The sequence below is a fragment of the Lynx canadensis genome, chromosome B4 (genome assembly GCF_007474595.2).
Source record: "Lynx canadensis isolate LIC74 chromosome B4, mLynCan4.pri.v2, whole genome shotgun sequence".
NCBI lineage: Eukaryota > Metazoa > Chordata > Mammalia > Carnivora > Felidae > Lynx > Lynx canadensis.
Window position 1 is genome coordinate 99,976,991 of NC_044309.1, and position 23,629 is coordinate 100,000,619.

General features: G+C 42.0%; 1 protein-coding gene across 1 annotated transcript in view; it reads right to left on the reverse strand.

Annotated features, from left to right (window-relative positions):
* The window catches only part of E2F7 (E2F transcription factor 7), a 37,929-nt gene extending 20,745 nt beyond the window's left edge, over nt 1-17,184 (reverse strand). Inside the window, exons 1-6 of the mRNA XM_030323285.1 lie at nt 17,065-17,184; nt 16,284-16,376; nt 9,089-9,364; nt 5,552-5,720; nt 1,721-2,011; nt 174-332 (exon numbers count right to left, since the gene is read on the reverse strand). Of these exons, the coding sequence (XP_030179145.1) occupies nt 174-332; nt 1,721-2,011; nt 5,552-5,720; nt 9,089-9,364; nt 16,284-16,376 (988 nt within the window). The 5' untranslated portion in view covers nt 17,065-17,184. The remainder of the gene's footprint in view (nt 1-173; nt 333-1,720; nt 2,012-5,551; nt 5,721-9,088; nt 9,365-16,283; nt 16,377-17,064) is intronic.
* Nucleotides 17,185-23,629: the final 6,445 nt, after the last annotated feature.

A 23,629-nucleotide genomic window follows, 5' to 3' on the forward strand; every position in this document is an offset into this window, starting at 1 on the left:
AGTATTTACTAACTTACTAACTTACCTCTCACAGCCCCAAGAATCTTTGTGAGTGCAGGAAGGACTGCACTTCTCAAAAACAATTTCTTCTTCAATCTCACAGGCAGAAAATATCAATATATGATATGACACCCTTTTTGTACTTATAAGTGGATTTAGGTGAAGATGCTTACTTTTAAATTTACTATGGTCTGGGGTATCCTGGCTTTCTTCTATCAGTATTTTGGCAGCCACATCAAGAGTAACAATCTTGGTTTTGGAGACGAGGAATAGCATGACAAACTTCTGGCTCATAATTCTCAGAGACTTGTCTTTTCTACTGTTTGCAGATGCTACAAAGGGAATGAAATGAAAGCATCAAAACATATAATTTACCACATGAAAGATGGTACTTAGAGTTTGCCAGAACTACTAACTCTACCAGCAGATGGAAAGATCAGTCTTGTTACAGGCAGAAGCTTACTGGACACACAGCACAAAAAGATGGCTTGTAAACAAATGAGATGGATTTTTGTCTTTTTTTTTTTTTTTTTTTTTTTTAAGTAACCTCTACACCCAATGTGGGACTCGAACTCATGACCCTGAGATCAAGAGTTGCATGTTCTACTGACTGAGCCAGCCAGGCGCCTCAAGAAATGAGATGGGTTTTCTTATGGCTTGGAAAATGACTCTACAGGAGGCATAAACTCTGAAATGCATATCTGAAACCACTCTTAATGCTGTACACTCCTACTTCATAGAATAAATCCATGAGGTAGTTTTCCTGGAGCAACTTTTTGAAAAGATGAATGCAGAAGGATAAAAGGAAGGGTAGACTTCACAGACTGTTTTCAGAACATCAGCTGTTCCCTCAAAGGCAAGAACTCTGTTTTTCTCTGTGCCCACAATATCTAGAATATATCTTAAACACAGTAGGCGCTCGCCTCTTCCATTGCTTTTCAGAAATAAGTGAAGAACTAAGCTGTAAATGAGTAAGAGACACTGATTAGATGTCTGTTGCTGTATATGGCAGGCAAACCATCCCTGACAGATGGCTGTCTCCTCTGGTTACTAGTATAAGAACTGGCTCATGGGGTGGAGCTAAAAGGCACGAGGCAGTAAATCTAATGAAAACCAGGCCCACATTTCCATCCCTATTATATATGCAAGGGAAATGTTGAGTGATACTTGTACTTTATCATCTTAGCAATGGGATTTAAGGTAAGAATGATGAAGATCAGTGGTCAAAACAGGAAGAGGCTCAAAAGGAGCTGGGAGGGGAAGAATAATGTAGATATAAATAAAAAAAAAATTCTGTATCAAATGACAGCAGGGGTTATCTATCTTTCTTACCAACGTGTTCTCCTAACGGGGTTTGTTCCTAAGTAATCTACCCTAAATAGAATTTAAAAAACTGAATTCTGTGAAAAGATAACTTCTTTCCAAGTGAAATTTCCTTAAAGGCTCACAAACAGAAATCAGCATGGGGCTGTCAATCAGAAATGGGAGCGCCGTTAGCGATCTGTGGTCCAAACACACCAAGTACCAAGTGAACTGCCACCAGATAGGCTTGAAGTGAGGTCGAGTGGGAAGCCCAGTGGGGGAGCCATCTGTCCCCCTTTCTTCAGTAGGTAGAACAGGAGGACATCTCCCTCCAGGGCTGTCGATCTGGCACTTCCCGCCTTAGCAGTGAATCTCTGTGGAAGGAACCATCACTCGTGTGGTTTTATGGTGCACTCACAAGAGGGGTAGTCGGGTTCAGAGAAATCCAGTAACTGTTGATCTTGAGAATCTGGGCAGCCATCTTTTTTACGTTCTCCAAGTTTATAATCCATCAGCTCTAGCTCTTTCTGTTGGAGATGTGCCATCTGCTCCTCATATTTCTGCTCCTCTCCCAGTCTCTGGAGGCTCCTCAGGGTTTTTGGCAGGCTGTGCCGTCCATGCCAGCCATACTGATTCTTGGCCACCCGGCTGACCAGATGCAGTGATTCCAGCACATTTACAATGTCATAGATACGTCTCCTTTCAACGCCTGTTTGAAAAACAGAAGTCGACAATCATGCAGGCAAACATTTTTGAGTAAAAATTCCTTGAGGGCCTGGACCATGTCTGTAAGCTACTCTACATGCTGCCCAGGGCAATGCGCAGCAAGGGCGGATGCTCCACAAACCGAACCTGTAAGGATGTTCTTGGGATCCAACCCTTAAAAGAGCGAGGGTAAAAAACATCCACCCAGAGATGGAGGATAGTCGCATCTCTATTACGTCAACACTAGTATGTCTCTTCTTTAGACCCGTTAGGTAAACCACGTGAACACCTCAGCACGTTAAAACAGATGGGATTGAGCAACACGTGTACCAGTATGTCTAATGGACACCTGATGAATGCTGTTTGGTTGATTTTGACTTCTACTCCTAATTATGCAGACTGTAAAATAAACTGTGTCCAACGCGTGACACCTCATTTGGACAATCGTATCCTTTCCTGGAGTTTGAATGATGTGGAATAATTATCGTTGTTAACTTTCTTAATGGCCCAGGAAGGAAAACAGATGGCAAATATTTTGTTTCCTATTTTGCGTTGGAAACTTAGGAGTCTACAGCTTGGGCACCCTTCTCAAGCTGCTGGAGGAAGCTACAGCCAGGGCTGAACAACATACGAGGCTCCTTTTGCTCATAGCTTGGCCGGTGGTAACTGTCCCCGTGCTCCCATTCACAGCCGTTTGGGCTAAACAGTCCAGGGGTAAAGCACAGACACTCTTTATGCACAATACTGGCTGACCATGAAGTTCTTCAAGTCTCTACCCACTTTCCCAACACTCTCAAAATAGCTAGAGTTACAGGGCTGTCTACCACATTTACCAAAAATATTTACAGGAGTTAAGTGTGGGGACTTTGAGGTCAGACTGCCTGGATTTGAATCCCTGCTCAATCCCTTACTACCTGGGTAATCTTTCTATGCCTTAGTATTTATCTCATTAGATGATGAGGATTAAATGTGACCATAAATGTAACGGGTCTCCAATAGGGTATCAATTTTTATCTACTGTTATGTATTATTTTGTAAATACTTTCTGCACAGCACTGGAAATACCTAAAATCCCTGCTAGCATGAGAAGTCACAGTATAAACAGATTTTAAAACTTTCCTGTGACTCATCCTGCTGAGCAACAGGCCCTTAGGCTTTTGGAACCCACTGGCTCCTTTACTCTCATCCGAGAACCCATAATAAAAGCCTCCGGGCATCTCCCAGAAAACTGGTCCAGCTACAAAGATGTCCTCTTTCTGTTCACTTGCCAGGAGCCGTTATATAATCAGAGCAGGCTTAGTGAATGTAGCTTCTGGCCCTTCAAAGATTTAACACAAGAAATTGATCAAATTCTGATGAAAACTTTGGAGGTGAAACGAAGTTCTATTATCTGCAGGAAGAGGCATTTCACAGTTCATCAGAACATTTCGGCTCATGACCCTGAAAGGCTCTTCATCCTCAGAAGCTCAGACTTCGGTGCCAGATGCCTGCTGGAAGGTGCTGGCAGGGGCAGTCAACAGCCCCTTGTCCAGATCTGCCTGTTTTTTTTTTTTTATTCCAGTCTGTTTTCATATATTAACACATCTTGTTTAGAGTGTAACATTCCATAAACCTTCCCATTAGAAATGTCATGTGAACGCAACTGAGACACCCCAGGGCCAGCCATATGCTGGGCTGTTTTGTGATTCTGTATTAGATACAAATTGTTAAATCTCCATCTAGTGAGTAGACATCCTAAGAAGGGAAAATAAAGGAAGATTCTGACCGCTTGGAGGTAAGATGAGTGTTTAATATGCACAATGGGTGTTTAATAGGCGGTATTGGTAAAAGCCACTGTGGCAGCTGCCTTTCAATCTGGACTGGGTTTATCTGTCTACTGGCTCGTGCACTAAAAAGTTCCATTTCACAGGTCTTGAGACCTTCAGGTTACTCTGGGGCTTGCTCCGTCAGGAAGGTTTTTCCTAGCATCCAGCCTTTTCCTTTTGTATCAGCGTAATCCTGTTAATCCTAGCCGTGGCATTATGTACGCCCCCACGGATTTATCAGTTATTACCATGCTTCCCTTAGTCCGAGATGGAGCTTGTCTGATGTTTTTGTCTAATCTTTTGTCTTCTGCACTGACATTAGTGCAAGGTCCGTGGATGGAAGTTGGGTATATGGAGGAAGCTGGTTTCATGAACCTCAGTAAGGACACTGTATGCTACTGTTTTACCCTCATCCTGTGTAAGATTAGTTTCTAGGCCTGTGCCTCAAATGGGTGTACCCTAAGTCTTCATCCGCTGGGTCACTTTCCCTTTCTTGTTTCATTGGCACTGACTCCAAATACTGTATTTTACTTCTGGGCTCCCCAACCAGGCACTGTACTTCCTTTCCCAGAGGGTGACAGGATAGCTTGGGGAGGGCAGAGAGAGATCTAGTAAGAGCTGAGTAGAAAGTGTTCCACATAACAGTAGGAGTTACCCATGCCCAGCCCTGAGTGAGGCATGTTGCTGACATTCTCCCCAAACTTTGCTAAGTTTCTGCAAGGTAGGTGCTATGATCCTTGTGTTTCAGACAGGAACAGGTTAAGTAACTTTTTAAAAACTCTCACAGCCTATAAATTGGAGAGCTCCATCTGATCCAAAGCCCAGCCCATGGTCCTTCCATCACATTCACTGCCTCATTATCTCAGTTTCTAGCAACTAAAACAGTTTTAGCCATCAGTTTGAATAATTCAGATGGCCAGTCATCTACTGGGGCACATTTGTCAGGGCTAGGGGAAGAAAGAGAATAAACAAATTAAAAATATAATCTATTATAAAGCCTGTTTAGTTGATTTTTTTTCTTCTGTGTGTAAAACCTTATTTTTTAAGGGGACACCCTATACCTTCAAATCACTGTGATTTCTGCTTAGTTAAGATTGTCAACATGTTTATCCTGGGACCAACTGCAACCCATGCCCACTAGGGGTCTCTACTCTGACGCAGCTGTCTTCATATTTACAGCCCATACCCCACTGCACATTACACACACCCATGCCATGTGAACACATGTACTCCTCTTTGTTAGAAGGTTAGCTGTTTGAGTTATGTCCGGATGTGCTTCCTCCAGCTTGACAGGCTCGCTGTATCACACTGTATGGCTTCAAACATAACGCTCTTGCTCTCAAATCCTATTTGATAACAGAAGTAATACCAGGTCTGAAATCTTAGAAGCATTTTTAAAAATAAACAGCAAGCTATTTTAAAATGTGTTTTGTCTGTCTGCAATAATATGAAATTACAAGTGATATGTTTTTAACGTGTCTTTTATACAAATATTTTACGAGGTTAAAAAAAACACAAATTTTTGTTTGACCCTCAGGCCTAGAAGACTCCCTGAAATCCTCTGCATGAGGATGAGAAATTAGATGACAGAAGGAAGCGCTACCTGCTCCTCTGTCCTCATCCTTCGGGAGCCCAGTCTTTACTTAATGAGAAGCTATCTGAAGACTTTGGCCTGCCCGAGGAAACCAGTTTCCCACTGTGACTGGAGACGGGCCTCCAGGTAATCTGATGATACATACCAAGACTGACAGCAACTTCATCCAGGGAGATGGTTGTTTTCTCGGTTGACAAGGGGTAACTTGGATAGCGAGCTAGAAACTTCTGGCACAGGAGTCCTAGACTTTTCTGTTTTCTGCTTGGCCTCTGCTTTTCAAATTCATCCACAGCACTGTCCCCAACAACATCAAGCTGCAAAGGGCAGACAAAAGGGAGAGGAGAGATGTCACCGAAATTGCATGTGGAGAAATTGCATGAAAAATGCAGAAGAAATGCATGGACTAATGAGTTATTGGCAAACCTGGGGGGACATCCCAGTCCACAGCATTCTAGATTCTGGTTAAAATATATTCATTACCTAATCCAGTTTTCTTAACATTTTATTGGTTGTTTTCTTTGGACTGATTTTTTCCTCCTTTGAAACTTGAGGGTGAGTCTATTGGTTAAAAGCTTAAAAAATGAAAAATAGTCATTTACAGCTTGCTACACCCTTGCTATGAATGTGCTCACTAGACCTATAGATCGGCATCACCGGGAGCTTGCCCCATCCAAGACCTGATGTATCAGAATTTAGGTCCTGGGTAATTCCTATTGACATAAAATTCTGAGATTCACTGGCCTGCATTGCGTCACCAATGTGTTTTATTTTTTACAACTGACCAAGGTTCAAGGAACTGAACAAGGGCAGCTAAGTCTTACTCCTCTTTATTCTTTTTGTAAGGATACTAACGTGGTATCCTTGTCTCAGCAACCCACATTTGAGAAAGGCTCAGTTCAAGCCGCAAAAGTAAAAGACTTTTCTTTTTTATTATTTTTTTAATGTTTTTATTTATTTATTTTTTTTGAGACAGAGAGAGACAGAGCATGAGCAGGGGAGGGGCAGAGAGAGAGGGGGAGACACAGAATCTGAAACAGGCTTCAGGCCCTGAGCTGTCAGTACAGAGCCCGACAAGGGGCTCGAACTCATGGACCATGAGATCATGACCCGAGCTGAAGTCGGGACGCTCAACTGACTGAGCCACCCAGGCGCCCCAGTAAAAAAGGCTTTTCAACGAACTGATTCAAGGAAGAAAGTGGTATGATTATCTCAATGGGCTTCAGAAAAAAGCATTTGATAAATTTAACACCCATTCATGATTTTTAAAAATGCTCTTAGAAAACCAGAAATGGAGAATTTCTTTAATAAAGTGTACCCATAAAAACCCAACTGCAAACACATGTCTTAATGGAAAAATCTTGGAAGTATTCCCTTAAAATCTGGAAAATGATAAGGATGCCCATTATTACTGTTTCTCTTCTATATCATATTGAAGATCCTAGCCAGTGCCTGAGGACAAGAAAAAGAAACTGAGGCACAGGGATTAGAAAAGAAGAAGCAAAACTTTCACTTTGCAGAAGATGATTGTTTATATAAAAAACTCAAAAGTATCTCAAATTATTTAAAATAATAAGTGAATTTAACAAAGTAGCTATAAAGGCAGATTTAAAAAGAGATTTAAAAAATCAGCTGTGGGGCGCCTGGGTGGCTCAGTCGGTTAAGGGTCCGACTTCAGCTCAGGTCATGATCTCATGGTTTGTGAGATCGAGCCCTGCATTGGGCTCCGTACTGAGCATGGAGTGTGCGTAGGATTCTCTCTCTCCCTCTCTCTCTGCCTGCCCCTCCTCCACTCGTGTATGTGCATGCACACACTCTCTCTCAAAATAAACATTAAAAAAATCCAATCTAAAGTATATATGGAGGAACAAAAGGCAAAGAATAGCCCACACACTCTGAAGCAAAAATGAGAGTCTTGCTTTACCTGATATCAAGGCTTATTACCATATGGTATTGGTGTAGGTATGCATTAATTGGCCAATGGAACAGAAGAGAGCCAAGAAACATATACATACATGAAAAGAACTTTGACATACCACAGAGATAGCAATGACCACTTGGGAGAGCAGGAGGGACTGAATAAATAGTGCAGGAACAATTGATTATAATATACAACATGAAAAAACACAAGCAGTAAGTTGAAATGTAACACACAGAACTGATAAAGGTATTTCAAGAACATACAATAAACTCCTACAAACCAGTATGGAAAAATGAATAATAAACATCAGCAAAGAACATGCACAAACACTTCACAGAAAAGGGAAAAAACAACATGGTGGCCAGTAAATATGTCGAAAGAGGCTGAGCCTCATGAGTAACCAAGGAAAAGCAAGTGAATATCACAATAATACACAATTGTACACCCATTCGATCGGCAGAAATTAATAAATTTCACAGTGTCAAGTGTCAGAGAAGTGAATCAATAAATGTTCGTACATTATTGGTGGATGAGAACAGCACTTGGGAAAGCAATTACTTTGTGCATATTTGCATATCCAATGACCTAATCATTTCACTACTAGATGCGTACCCTAGAACAGTAGTTCTCAAATTTTTTGGTCATAGAATCCTTTCATATTCCTAAAAATTACTGAGGAATATCTTCTTTAAATTGATTTTTTACTACCTTTTGATAGAATATTTGGTCATATAAAATATACTTACCATGTACATAATATCTTTAATGCCCCAAACCAGAACAATACTATTAATTTACATCTGCCTACCCCACAGAGTAACCTTTCTCCTAAATTTGCATGTATCATTTCATGGCCATTTTCAAATAATCCTATCACATATGGATATATTCCTATATAAAATATTGCTTAGGTTTTGTTTGGTTTGGGTTTTCAGTGTTTGTAAAATTGAAACTAGTAGATAGTCTTCTGAAACTTGCTCTTTTCAATCAACATACGTCTTTATGATTCATCCACGTTCTTGCATGTAGCTATGATTTTCTCTCATTGTCACTGCTGTTTGATATTCCACTGTATGAATATACCACAATTTAGTTATCCATTCTCCTACTCATAGCCATGTGTGTTGTTTCCAGTGTGCACTAACAGGAACTGTGCTGCTATGATATTCTTGTTCGTGTCTCTTGGTGTATACACACAGGAGTTTCTCTGGAGCGGTGGTTCTCAAAGTATGGTCTGATTTGTATTTAGTTACATGGAAAAATCTATTAGTTAGCTCTGTCACTGCAATGAAGTATACCAGATTCACTTCATTTTGTTCTATTAATTTCATGTTGTAATTCAGGATATCTTTTTCTCTTCTTTTTCAATTTCTTCATTTTGGTAATTTTTATAGCATAAAAAGTCTACCAAAAGGAGGAAAAATAGAAGAGAAATAACATTCAAATCTGTAACTTTTCTTAGCAAGCCTGGGAAAAGGTTTAATGGGAGAGTGAAAATTATTGACCATTGATTTTTTTTTTTTCTTTAAAGTATGGATATGCTGCTTATTCAATAGCTCTGGTTCTCCATGGGACAGATAATTTAAAGATGATTTACCTTTAAGGCCCCAAACCAAAGACTTCAACATATATAAAAATAATGAAATTTCCAAAGTCTAAAATAAACTGCTACCCTCAAAATCAGAGAAAAATTATAATTCACAGCAGCATTAAAAAAAGTCCAAACTTTTTTTCTATAAAGCCTGAGACACACAGCCTATTTACCTGCAGAGAGTCTGTAAAGGCATCATCCTTGTTTTCAATGGGTCTGAACAGTCCCTTTTTCTTCTCCCGGTCTCTTATGTCAGGGCTGGCAGCACTAATGAGCATCTTCAGGTTAGCTGTGGGCGTCCATGGTTCTGCCTGCTGTCTGTCAACAAGCTTAACTGGAGTAATGGGGTTTCTTTCTGGAGTGAAAATTTTTTGCTTTGATAAATCAATTGGTTCATTTTTTATTGGAGTCTTCGGGGCCATCCTTGAGAGATCAACAAATATATTTTCCTATTTTAAAAAAAGAGACCTTTTAGTAAGAAAGAGAAAGGGCAGGTATAAGCTAAGAGCATTTTGTTCCCATGATTCACCGAGACATGAAAATACAAAGAGACCATATATTCACCGCTGAAAAATACCAGGCTAGGACTAATGAAAATAGACTGAAGGATTCATGGAATCCAACAGTGGTTCAGTGAGAACATGATTATCATCTACTGCTTTTAAATACACTTCTCATGGCAGCTCTGGGAAATAAGTTGAGGGTATGTACCCCTGGTAGATGCTTGTAATTGTTGGGGATGATAATAAGGGCAAATGTGGGCTGAGTCCATACTGCTTCTCCATTTACGAGTTTGCACTAACTAGTGCAGTACAGTTATGCTTTTGTAGTTCAGTGTTCACTGGTGCTAATTTAGAAATTTGTAGCAGGACCAACCAATGGAAAAGTATCCAACAAAATGCCACATTTCAAACCAACATGGAAGGGCTGTTATTCCCTTAGAGCAGTACTTCTCAAACTATCCATGGTGAAGGGCCAGGGTTTTTTATTTCCAAACTCCCACATACTGATATGTAGTTTCACTTCACAGGACTTATATGCATTTTCCACCACCTGTAACTCTCCATGTGAGTTTGTCACTCAAACAACCTACAGCCTGTTCACTAGGAAGAGACCACTGATCATGGGCTTAGATGCCACAGGGGGGCAAGATCAAATTGTTACAGAGCTTTCTAAGTGCCTGCCTTTCAAATTCTGGTCTTAATTTTTTACGGTTTAGCAATAGTTTGTGGGCTAGCACCTGTCCCCAGATCACACTTTGAGTAGACCGCCTTAGGTAATTATAAGAAAAGAGCAGTGATGGGTCCATTATGTCCCTTAGTCCACTTTGAAAAAGGACTAAGTGAATGGAAGCCACATTTGGAAATACCAAGTAATGAAAACAAGTTTCTTTCCCCTAAAATAAGGACTCATCATTCAAAAATGGAAAGATTCTGTTCTTTCTGTAGCAGAATTCACCTCCAAGCAATTGCATTTTACATAATGATGAAGGTGGATGAGCTAAAGGTTTGTCCTACAGCTTTTCCTATATATGTAGCATCCTATATATGCTTTTCCTATAGGAAAATATATATATATATTCCATATATATATGCTTTTCCTATATATGTAGCATTCTGTAGCTACTGTGTGCTTGGATTTCCGCTAAGCAGTCCTTTAAGAAAGGTGCTTTCCCACCAATGAGCAACATATGAAGAGAGGAAAAGAAGATTGGGAGCCCCTGGAGTCTGTGTTGGGGGGCGGGGGCGGCATCTCTTGTTCCTTGGATCAGCAAAAGCTGCTGGCTGGCCATGGTGAGGTTTTGCCCCGGTGTCACTGGGGTGGGGGGAGAGGAGGGAATGGGATGGGGGGGATGGTTTCCCACCACGCAGCAGAAACAGCCAGCCTGGAGCACTGCATCTACCCATATCTCTTAACACATCCGTACTAATGTGCAGTTCTGATGAAGTCTTCTACAAGGGAATTCTGAGGGGAAAGTATTAAGTGTTTACTATGGACCACACCCCGTTTTATGTACTTTACATATATTAACACCTCATCCAATCCTGTGATCTAGGTACTATTATTTTTCCAGTCTACAGATGAAGAAACTGAGGCACAGAGAGGTTAAATAACTTGAAGGTCACATACAACCTTCATTCAGTATAAAAGTTACTGGTATGCAAGAAACAGCTGACAGCAGAAGTTTCTGAAATCTTGCATCTAGAAGTGAGCTTATCGTGGGTGCAAACTTTTGTTGGATCAACAAAAGGTACTGAGCAGGCCACTGATCCCCACTGGCACTATGGAGAGGCAGTATGGGGAAGCAGTTATGCACGCAGGCTCTTGGGCCAGCTTACCTGTCTCTGCTGCTTATCAGCGTGGGCAAGCTGCTTGTCTCACTATATTCTAATTCTCTCAACTGAAAATGAAGTCCATAAAAATACCAACCTCAAGGGTTATTAGAGTAGTTCCTGGCATATAGTGAGCCCTCAGTAAAACCTAGCTGTTACCTGTTCCCCTCTTTCCCATTCTTTGTTACCGTCCATTCTGGCACTCAGAGCTAATACAACACAATGCGTCATATTGCTATTTAACTTCCTAGGTGCGTGTCTTGACTCATTAATGTGACTGTGCACTTCTGGAGGTCAGGAATCAAGTTCCATATGGCTCATTCCTCATAGTTTTTTTGGCACAGTGCCTTGCCCCTTATGGGTGCTGACAGAACACTGTGCCTTGATTATCTCATTTTCCAAAAAGTATCCCTGTGATAGAGGGTGTGGGCCAGCCTCACTGAGGTTACAGAGATGCACACTCCTTCTGTGCTCCCTCTAGCAGACCTACCTATTCTCAAAGGAGTAATGAGCTCCTACTTTTGCCCTATGGAGGAACTATTTAGATGGATTATTTCCTTCAACACTTTGATATATTTTTACTACAGTTTAATACGTAAAGTTGGAGGGGAATTAGGTTACCTGCGAGGTTATGACTGTACACACCTCTACATCAAGAGAAAAAAGAATGCCAAGCAAATTTTTATGCTGAGATCTCAGATGGGCAGAAAGTCAACTGTAACCTAAAGTCAATTGCTTCATCTGTCTGTCTAGCCTGTAGTCCTAACACTGTATAAGTGGAAAGGAAGTTAGAATGAGACTGGAAACCTGGTTTTTGTCTCCGCTCTGGGTCTTTTTGATACTGGACAAATTGTTCTGTCTAGGCCCAAGTTTCCTTATCAATAAAATAAGGGGTTCCAACTAAAGAATCTATCTCTACAACTTTCCAACCAGGCTCCCCAGCTGTGTGGTGGACACAGGGATGTGCTGAGATCTCTTCAGGAATGAATGACTCATTTCCCCTGATGCTAGAAGCCCTTCACCAGTCTGAGAGGGCGGAGTCCTCCAGAATCATAACTTCCCAGGGAGACCCGGACTGTCCTAGATGCCAATAGAGGTAGCGCTGACATGTAAAAGCCTAGCCAGGCTTGCCCCCACTCAGGATGACTCTGAGGGGTCATTCTAGAACTCCTAGTTGGGTAAACTCCAGACTTCCCCTGAGACTGTCTTAGATCCGCTTCTCCCTGTCTAGTTCTGCTGCCTTCCCTTCCTACCCACAGACGTGGCTCCCCAGAGCACCCCTAACAAGCCTCCAGCACGTTACCTCCGTGTCCGATCTGCCTGTCGGTAAATCTAAGTGCAACACCCTGGAAGTAGCTTCTTCGATTAGAGAGGAACTGGAGAAATGTAACCCTGAAACAGGCTCTCCAATTCTCATATGCAAATGGACACAACATAGCCTCGCTTACCTGCCATAGAGGTGCTGTGAGGATGGGCTCAGATAATGAAGGTGAAGGCAGTTTGTCACCTGAGTGCTATACAAATATTTGTTATGAATTATACCAGTACTTCGACTCTGCTGTATGCCGCCATAGAAAAGCTGTGTAATAAGATCTTGGTTCCCGTCTTGCTTGGGTCTCAGATATAGCTTTGATCACGTTACCTCAAATAATATGTGCAGATATCAGCCTTGTTGGGGCCCTTGGCAATATTTTGCCAACTGCTTTTCCAGTTCTATCTCATGCATTATTCTACCTTGTGCCCAAACAGTGCACTTGCTTTTCTTCAAACCTGCCCTGCACCGTTACTTTGTCTTTAATGCTATTGGTGAAGCTTTGCCCCTTGAAACTCGACCTATGGTTTAAGGCTCACTGCAAAGATGACATGTTAGGAAGCGTCTCTTTCTAGCTTTTGACTAACAAACTCTCCTTCTCTTCAGAGCACACTTTCTAGAATGAGTAATCCACACCAAGGGCTTTCCTCTGCCCGTCTCTCAGGGGTTCCCACTGGTCTCATCTAGGTCGCCTCTCACTTGCCAAATCAACAGTAAAACACCTCATTTGACCTCACTGTACAGGTTGAGACTGTTGACTATTCTTTGCTCTATGAAACATGCAGCCCTTTGGAAACAGCACATTTTTTCTCTTGGTTCTCTCCCTACTTCTCAGTCTCCTTCGTTGGTTCCTCGTTTTCTACTCTTAGAACCTCAGCTCTCCACTCCTCTCTGTTCGCTCTCTCTGGGACAGTTCACTCATCCTCATGTACAGGGCTTTAAAACCAACCTGAATGTTGACAGTTCCCAAGTTTGTATCTGGCTAGGACCTTTCATGAATTCCAAAGTCAGGCAACCAGTGCCTCCTGCACACATTTATCTACCTGTAATCACACAGGTACAGATACATAGCTCAAACTGACCTTCCCTTCTCTCTCAATCACTCCTAAAAATGATGAATGACCTTCAAAGAAAACTTGTGCCCACTAAGTCTGGGCACTGTCCCCAAATGTATCTGCTCATTGCTACTTCTTACCAGTTGCCTCCCTCTCCACTTGCCTAAGTCTTAACATTCATCCCTTCAAGCCCTTGTTCAGGTTTATCTCCTTCACAAAGCACCCCGGTAGCTCAATCCTTATTGCTCACCCCTGCATGCCAACCCATCCATTTTCTTCTTTTGTCCTCCCCAAATGCTCTGTACACAATTTAAGAGGAGAGTCTTGTTTATTACCTCACAACTGGGCTCAGGAAATGTGGGTAATGAAACTGAAAACTGTACACTTAAAAAAAAATTCCTCCGTAAGTAGCAAGAAGATGCATGCATCATACAGTACTTCTAGTTCTTGACCAATGTGTAGAAAGTCAAGAAAGAGAAATCCTCTAAATGCCAGCTGACCCACAAAACACTGTGCCAGGCATCTCTCAGAGGCTTTCAAGCAACAATTCAACACCATCAGCTTCTGGCCATTCTGAGTATCTTGAACATTTCTAGAACACCTGCACCTCACATTATTTCCTCTGCCTACAATGTCCGTTCTGCTCACTCCTGTTTTTCTGTAGGCTGAACGTCCTCAGGCATGGAGGCGTGGTTAGCCCAGATGTTACCTGCTCTGTGAAGCTTCCCAAATCTCCCGGGATTCCCTGTGAATGTATTTCCTCCTCTGTTATTTTGCCAAACATTTTGTTCCCACTTCTGTGATGGCACTTGGCAAATGATAGTACAGTTGGGTAGTTTTGCATCTGAGTCCCAGAAAGTCTCTCACGGCCTCTATGTTTATCTTTGCGTTGTCACTGAGTACAGTGTGAACAGTATGTGTTGCTGGGTACTTTACAAACACCTAAAGAGGGAGGTGCTATTTATTAGCTCCATTTTATGGAAGAAAAAAATAAGCTTAGAGAGGTTAGGAAACTTAAACCACTGTATCTCAGCACCTGGAATATAAATATTTATTGAGTGACTGAATAAATATATTAGTTCAAGGTTATGGAGCTAATAAATGGCAGAGCAGGAAATCAAACCCAGATCTCTGTTACTGCAAATCCCACGTTCTCGCCATCCCTAGAAATCCTCCTTCGTTTACTACACAGCAATGTGAAAAGGAGACGAAAGCTCCACCTAGGCTCTGGGCAGAAGCACTATTCTCATTCCTTGCCTTCTCTTTGAGAGGTGAAATAATCCCTGCTCATACAATCCATTTTAAAAATTTTAACCACTTTTCCAACCTCTTTGTGGAGTCATTTGAGTTATTCTCCACACCTATTAAAATGGGAAAGTTCATCTGCAAACAGTACTCACTGATACCAACCAGAGTAGAATGCCCTTGTGGAAGGCACTTGATAAAAAAAATCACTGACCCAGAAGGAAAGAAGTAGACGCTAACTCAGGCTTTATATAAATGCATACACATTCCTTCAAAGCTATTCCATCCAAATTATAAAGGAAAACAAAAAGTTTTGCTCTGAAAATCCCAAAGCCAAAACTCTCAATATACATTTTAAAGTCTGGGCATTTCCATCCTCATATGGCTTAGGTTCATTTTTAGAAAGTCCTCTTGAAAACAACAATGTTTTGGTATCCTTCTTTTCCTAACAAAAAAAATTTGAAGGCTAGGAAAAAAAAAAAAAACAACACTACAAAACATACAGTTGCACACCTATCCAAAATTAATGGTTGTCAAGTATTTTTCAAAGGTCCACATAAGAGGTGCTTTGCAACCAGACAGTTTCATTGTTGATGGCAAGTCTAAAAATAAAGACAAGGAGCCTAGAGAAGTGCAATGCCCAAGTAAGTTGCTATGCTCAGATTTGTATTCAAAGTTTCTGTTATATATTTGGCTTCTGCCTAAAAATGCTTAGACATTCACTAACAAGCTATTACACCTTTTCCGTAGGGCACTAGCTGGTGAGTGCAGCTGTGCCGATGTGGGGATGGTGACAGTTTAGACATTACAATGGCCACTTCGTTATGGGTCTTGAAGACACAACCATGGTCTTAAAAGTCACAAGGGGTGCAGAAAGAGAGAGAAAGGCTCAGTACAGAACCAGGAGCAGCACTGTAAAATATTCAGAGTATGCTAGTGGGCTAAGTCATTTTATCTCCCTATATATGGGTGGCACAGGTCTTAATTTTGGGTGAATAGAATAGTCGCTAGGAGAGGGTTCATTGGTATGAAGAACACTTCACAGCACTTTAAATATCCAGTATTTACAATGTACAGTCTATATTCCAGGACCCAAGGGGTAACATTCCTGCACAGCATGAGCTAATCCACTCTTGACAACTGTAAGTATAAATTTTTGGTTGCAGTGTCCAGCACATTTTCGATTCATATAAATTGGTTTCAACATTACATCTAACAGCCTCTTTCTACTGCACAGTGAGTGAGAAACTCGACAATAATGGTTTGGATGCCTCCATTTTTAAAAAAGTATATTTCTATAATGATCGTCAACATTAATTACTATGTTTATAAGAGAAATACAAGTGCCATGTCGAAACACTTCACTGAATTAGAAATGACCATCTTAAATATGTTAGAGCATAAGGTATTTAAGCGCACTTACCTTTTGTGCATTTTCCCCATCTTCAATTGCAAAATCTAGTCTGGGTTGCCTGGGGTTGATCAGGTCTTTTAATGTTAAACAATTTACCTCCATCTGTAATGCACAATTACATTAGAAAATGATTTTACAATTGGATGTTTTCTCCTCCAACAAAAATATTTATTACTTGCTCGTGAACATGAACTTCCCCTCTCTAAACTCATCCTGGGAATTTCCAGGAGTGCAGCCACCCTCAACTCTAAAACGCACATGAATAACACGAACACTTAAAGTGTGTTTGATAATTACTAAAAATCTGAGAAGGCAAAAAATCGACAAAACTGGTAATCGTTTATGAAAAGCAACAGCACAAAACAAAGTTACCAAGTCAGAAGAGTGTAGGGCAAATCTGTCAGAAAGCACAGGGTCTCCTAGGTCAGTTAATTTTGGCGCAAAGAACTGGGAGGAATTCGGCTTTGAGGGGGTTTTGAATCAGGGGGGAGGGAAACCTGATCGCTAGACCAAACGCACTCAGCTCTTAACGCAGCCCCTTCCCAGGCCTCCAAGCAGACCCCAAGGATAAACTCTTCCAATGAACCCCCCAGATCGTGAGGAACAACAAGTCCCCTCTACTGCCTCACGGGAGGGAGAGCTGGAGCCAGGACACCCCACACACTCTTGGTCCGGCGGCAGAAATGACTCGATCCCCACCAGCCAGGGAGGCTGGCAGCCTGGGAGGGGGGGGTCCCCTTTTACCCCAATTCCCGCCTCCACGCAGCGCTTAGGGCCGCACGCTACTTACTCCCACTTTGAGAAGGAGGTTTCCTGCCTCTGTGGGGACCTTTCACGATCCCACACCGGCGAGGGACCAGCGGGGAGAGGAGATCAGCAGGCGGGCGGCGACATCGGGCGGGGAAAGCGAGGCGCGCAGATCCCCGCTCCGAGCGCCCTGAGCTGGCGGGGACCCCGCGGTGTCAGGGCAGCGCCAGCGCTCCAGCCCCGGATCGCAGTCCCCGCTAAAACACCTCCTCTGGCGCCTTGAGACCGAATTTGAGAATCAGCCAATCAGCGGCGGCCGCCGGGATGGCCCCGGCCAATCGCTCGGCGGCACGGCCCGGGCCCGCCGCCCCTCGGAGTCTTGGCGCTCCCGGCCGCGCGTTTCGCTCTCACCCGCCCAATTGTTACCGCCTCGGCCCCCTCCCCCTTCCGGGTACCTGGAAACCTCGGGCCCGGGAGCCAATTCCTGCCGAGGACTTGGGCCCGGGCGGCCGCGGGAAAGCCAAGGTGGGGGCGGCGCGGGGGCGGCGGGAGGAGGAGGGGAGCTCTTTTGTTATGCATAAAAGGCCCGCTCCTGTCCCTTCGGCTTGCCGCGCTGGGGTACCGCGGGCACAGCCAGGGGAGGGGAAAGCAGATGGAGTTTGGAAAAACGGTATACACACTCTGGACGCTGCCGCCGCCACCCCCTCCCCGCAGCAACCTGCGCGGAAGCTAAGTTGTCCAGGCTTGTTTGGGGCAAACTTCCTAACACCGCACGCTGGTGTGGCACGTGAACCATGGTTACCACTCTATGCTGCGAGCAGATGGCACGCCAGTTAGTCCTGGAAACTAGACTGCAAGCACAACCAGCTGTTTTGGTTTTTTTTTCTTTTCCTTTTCTTTCTTTTCCTTTCTTGTTAAGTCTGGAAGAGTTTTTTTGGTGTTCCTTTTTAAGAACATCGCCAATAATTAAGGGGGAAAAGACTTACTAAATAATTCTTTGCAGCATGCACTAGCATTCCGGGAAGTAGTCGAGAAAATTTCCTCGACTTGCTGATTTGTATTAAGTGTTTCACTTCCTTCAACTTTAGTTTCTTATTTGAAATATGGATATTGATAGAGACAGCTGTGTGTGTATGTATGGTGTGTTTTAATAGATTAGTGCTTAGAACAGTTTTACATTTACAGGAAAATTGAGAAGATAGGACACAGAGTGCCCATATATCCCGCACTCAGTTTTGCCTGTTTAACACCTTATATTTGTATAGTGTTTTTGTTGAAATTAATGAGCCAATAATGATAACTGAAGTCATTTCTTTATTCAGATTTCCTTAAATTACCTACTGTTTTTCTGTTCCAGGATACTGCATTATATTTAGTGTTCATGTCTCCTTAAGCTCCTCTTGGCCATGATATTTCTCATACTTTCCCGGTTTTTGCTGGCCCCCATGGTTTTGAGGAATAATTGGTAAGTCATTTTGTAGGATGTCCTGCTGTTGGTATTTGAGACATCCTTTTAAAAGCATGTCTACAGACACTTCCCAACAAATCATATACCTCCTTATCCTTTCCTGTCTAGTGCTCTGCTCTCCACTCCTCACCTCCCAAGCAGAATTTAGAATGCTCAATCAAGTCCTTCACTTTGTACTGTTTAGATTACTGATAAATACAGCCTAAAAATCACTGTTAGATGGTATCAAAGAGACACGCATGGAAACATTAAACATATAGGAAAATAACAACAGTAATAACAATTTGACATTTTTATATGAGAAATGATATTTTGAACTGAAATCTATCTTCTAGGTAGAAGCATAAGGAGACAAGTATAAAGAATAAAATTCCATTTATTAAATTTACACTTGTATAGAAGCAGAAAATTTTGATTAGGAAATATTTTTTTCCCAACTGTATTAATTTGCTGTGGCTGCTGTGACAAATTACTACAAACTGGTTGATTTAGAAGAATAGAGATTCATTTTCTCACAGTTCTGGGGGCAGAAGTCTGAGATCAGGGTGTTGGCTGAGCCACATTCCCTCTGGGGCTCTAAAGGAGAATCTGTTTTTTGCCTCTTCCAGCTTCTGGTGACTATAAGCAATCTTTGATATTTGGCTGCCTCACTTGGTTCTCTGCCTCCGTGGTTACATTGCCTGCTCCCCTTCTATCTGTTAAATCTCTATTGTGTATCTCTCATAAGGACACTTGTTACTGAATGTAGGTCCCACCTATATTCAGGATGGTTTCCCCTTTAGGTCCTTAACTTAATTACATCTGCAAAGACCTTTTTTCCCATATAAGGTAACATTCATGGGTTCCAGAGATTAGGACGTGGATATTCCTTTTGGGGACCACCATCTCCACTTTCAAATGATTAAAGTCTATTCATTCTCTGATATTCTAAAATAATAATGGTGTCTCTTTGAGGTTAGGCAGTTTTATGTTACAGACCTTTTCCTAGCATTTTCAGTGTTTTCTCTATCTATGTTTCAAATGTAGCCACTATTCAGAACAAGAATAACTCAACATATAGCTTCAGACTCTTGCATTGCTTGCTTAAAGAGTGATCTTAAATTTGGAGGGAAACTGGAAAATGAGTGTTCGATGGGCAAATTTGGAGACATTCCTCTAATACACTTACTTTGCTGCCTTCAGGTCCCAGAGTTTGTAAATGTTCTGTCAATCTCTCAGTTACTCAGTGGACACTGATGGTGGCGGGGAACTTGGGTGGGGCATCAAGAAGAGTCCTTGCATGTGGCTTCTCAGCGTAGCTTGATCTTCCTTACAGCATGGTGGCTAAGGCAATTGGACTTCTTTCAGGAGCTCAGGACTCCACCATGAGTACCCAAGTCCACAAAGTGGAAATTGTACTGCCTTTCATGATGTAACCTTAGACCTAAGGTAGCATCAATTCTGCTATATCTTTTGGATGAAGCAGTCAAAGATCCACCCATATTTGATAGGAAAGGACATATACCCTACCCTTTTTTTTTTTTTTTTTTGGTTTCAAGTTTTTATTTAAGTTCTAGTTAGTTAACTTATAGTATAATATTGGTTTCAGGGACAGATTCATCATTTACATATAACACCCAGTGCTCATCACAAGTATCCTCCTTAATGCCCATTACCCATTTAGCCCATCCCTTGCCCACCTCCCCTCCAGCAATCCTGTTTGTTCTCTATAGTTAATAGTCTCTTATGGTTTGCCTCCCTCTCTCTCTCTTTTTTTCTTTCCTTCTCCTATGTTCATCTGTTTTGTTTCTTTAAAATTTTTTTATTTAAATGTTTATTTATTTTTGAGAGAGAAAAACAGAGTGTGAGTGGGCAAGGGGCAGAAAGAGAGGAAGACAGAATCGGGCTTCAGGCTCTGAGCTGTCAGCACAGAGCCCAGTGCAGAGCTTGAACCCACGAACCACGAGATCATGACCTGAGCCGAAGTCGGATGCTTAACCAACTGAGCCATCCAGGCACCCCATCTGTTTTTTTTCTTAAATTCCACATATAAGTGAAATCATATGATATTTATCTTTCTCTGACTAACTTATTTCACTTAGTATAATTTACTCTAGCTCCATCTATGTTCTTGCAAATGGCCAGATATCATTCTTTTTTTTTTTTTAATGTTTATTTATTTTTGAGAGAGACAGAGACAGAATGTGAGTGGGTTAGGGGCAGAGAGAGAGGGAGACACAGAATCCGAAGCAGGCTCAGGCTCCGAGCTATCAGCACAGAGCCTGATGCAGGGCTCGAACTCACGAGCTGTGAGATCATGACCTGAGCCCAAGTCGGATGTTCAACCGACTGAGCCACCCCAGTGCCCCAAGATATCATTCTTTTTGGTGGCTAATATTCCATTGCATATATATTACCACATCTTCTTTATCAGTTCATCAGTTAGTGGACATTTGGGCTTTTTCCATAATTTGGCTATTGTTGATAATGCTGCTATAAACATCAGGGTGCATGCCCCTTCAAATCAGTATTTTTGTATCCTTTGGGCAAATACCTAGTGGTCTTATTGCTGGATCAAAGGGTAGTTCTATTTTTAACTTTTTGAGGAAGCTCCATACTATTTTCCAGAGTGGCTGCACCAGTTTTCATTCCCACCAACAGTTTAAGAGGGTTCTCCTCTCTCTGCATCCTCGCCAACATCTGTTATTTCCTGTGTTGTTAATTTTGGCCATTCTGACAGGCGTGAGGTGGTATCTTATTGTGGTTTGGATTTGTATTTCTCTGAAGATGAGTGATGTTGAGCATCTTTTCTTTTTCTTTTTTTTTTTAATTTTTTTAACGTTTATTTATTTTTGAGACAGAGAGAGACAGAGCATGAATGGGGGGAGGGGCAGAGAGAGGGAGACACAGAATCGGAAGCAGGCTCCAGGCTCCGAGCCATCAGCCCAGAGCCCGACGCGGGCCTTGAACTCACGGACCGCGAGATCGTGACCTGAGCTGAAGTTGGACGCTCAACCGACTGAGCCACTCAGGCACCCCTTTGAGCATCTTTTCATGTATTTGTTAGCCACAGATGTCTTTTTTTGAATAATGTCTGTCTTCTGCCCATTTCTTAACTGGATTATTTGTTTTTTGGGAGGAGTATTGAGTTTGATAAGTTCTTTATAGATTTTAGATACTAACCCTTTGTCAGATATGTCATTTGCAATTATCTTCTTCCATTCCATAGGTTGCCTTTTAGTTTTGTTGATTGTTTCCTTAGCTCTGCAGAAGCTTTTTGTCTTGATGAGGTCCCAATAGTTCATTTTCATTTTTGCTTTTGTTTCCCTTGTCTCCAGAGACATGTCTAATAAGATGATGCTACGGCCGATGTCACAAAGATTGCTGCCTGTGTTCTTCTCTAGGTAATGGTCTTTAAACACATTTAGGTCTTTCATCCATTTGAATTTTTTTTTGATACACCCTATGTTTCAATGGAAGAAGTGTCAAATGATTTGGGGCTATATTTTAAAACTGGCACACCAGGTTTCATGCTGATTGAATTATTTTGCAATTCTACCTCTATAAACTCTGCCTGAAAGGTCCCTGACTTTGGAACAGTATTGTACTGCCCACATAGCAACAGTCACCAGGGCTCTGTATTGTGCTAGGGCTGTGGTTCTCAACGCTGTCTATGCTTTAGAATCCCACGGGGGGAGATTTTTTTAAAATACCAGTACCTGAATCCCACACCCAGAGATTTCTAGTTTACCTGATCTGGAATTGTGCTCGGGTGTTTTTTTCCAATGCCTAGTTTCTTGTGCCTTAGCATCATGCTGGTTGTATGCTTATTCATTGATTTTGGGGGATGCTTCTGACTCAGTGATTTCAGAAACGGACCCTCTTGTGCCATCAATGAAGAGAGGAAGATTTGGGCAGGTGGGTCACCCTCTGGCGTAGATGCAGAATTCAGAGGGTTGGGTCTTACTGGTTCATGACTAAGTCACTGATTTTTGAAAGGAGTTGAGGTTGTAAATGAGATCTCATGGGTGAGGTAGAGAATAGGCAGCAAGGGTTGTGACCAAGAGAAAATACATTGATGACATGTGACATTCCTCTGTTCAAAGGAGGAAATCAAGCTTATCAAACTTGCAAATAGTCTTTTATCCCTTTAGGGTTGCAAATCCCAAGAGTTTTTACACTTTACAGTAAAAATACTTGGTAGTGAAATATTAATTCATGTCAGTCAGACAGGTTGAGTTGTCTAGTTAATATTTAAGCTTCCTCAGATATTTTCCTTTTCCTTTTTAAAAAAATTTTTTTAATGTTTATTTAATTTTGAGAGAGAGACAGAGTGTGAGCAGGGGAGGGGCAGAGAGAGGGAGACACAGAATCCGAAGCAGGCTCCAGGCTCTGAGTTGTCAGCATGGAGCCTGAAGCCGGGCTCATACCCACAAACCTTGAGATTGTGACCTGAGCCGAAGAAGTCTGATGCTTAACTGACTGAGCCACCCAGGTGCCCCAATATTTTCCGTTTCTTCCACTCCCTCAAACTCAGTCATCTGGGTGTAGCATCATCTGTTCTCAAAAGTTCAGTTACAGAGGGAATTAGAAGTTGACGTTTTCTCCACAAGGAGCAACAGAGGGACCTTGGCTTTACATCCTGGCAATTGTCAAGTCTTTTTTGGGTGTATCAATTTAGCAATTCATAAACTGAGGGCTGTTCTTTTTTTTTTAATATAATTTATTGTCAAATTAGTTTCCATACAACACCCAGTGCTCATCCCAACAAGTGCCCTCCTTCATGCCCATCACCCACTTTCCCCTCTCCCCCACCTCCCATCAACCCTCAGTTTGTTCTCAGTCCTTAAAAGTCTCTTATGGTTTGCCTCCCTCTCTCTCTGTAACTTTTTTCCCCTCCCCCTCCCCCCTGGTCTTCTGTTAAGTTTCTCAGGATCCATATAGGAGTGAAAACATATGGTATCTGTCTTTCTCTGCCTGACTTATTTCACTTAGCATAATACGTACCCTCCAGTTCCATCCACATTACTGCAAGTGGCCAGATTTCATTCTTTCTCATTGCCAAGTAGTATTCCATTGTATATATAAACCACATCTTCTTTATCCATTCGTCAGTTGATGGACATTTGGGCTCTTTCCATAATTTGACTGTTGTTGAAAG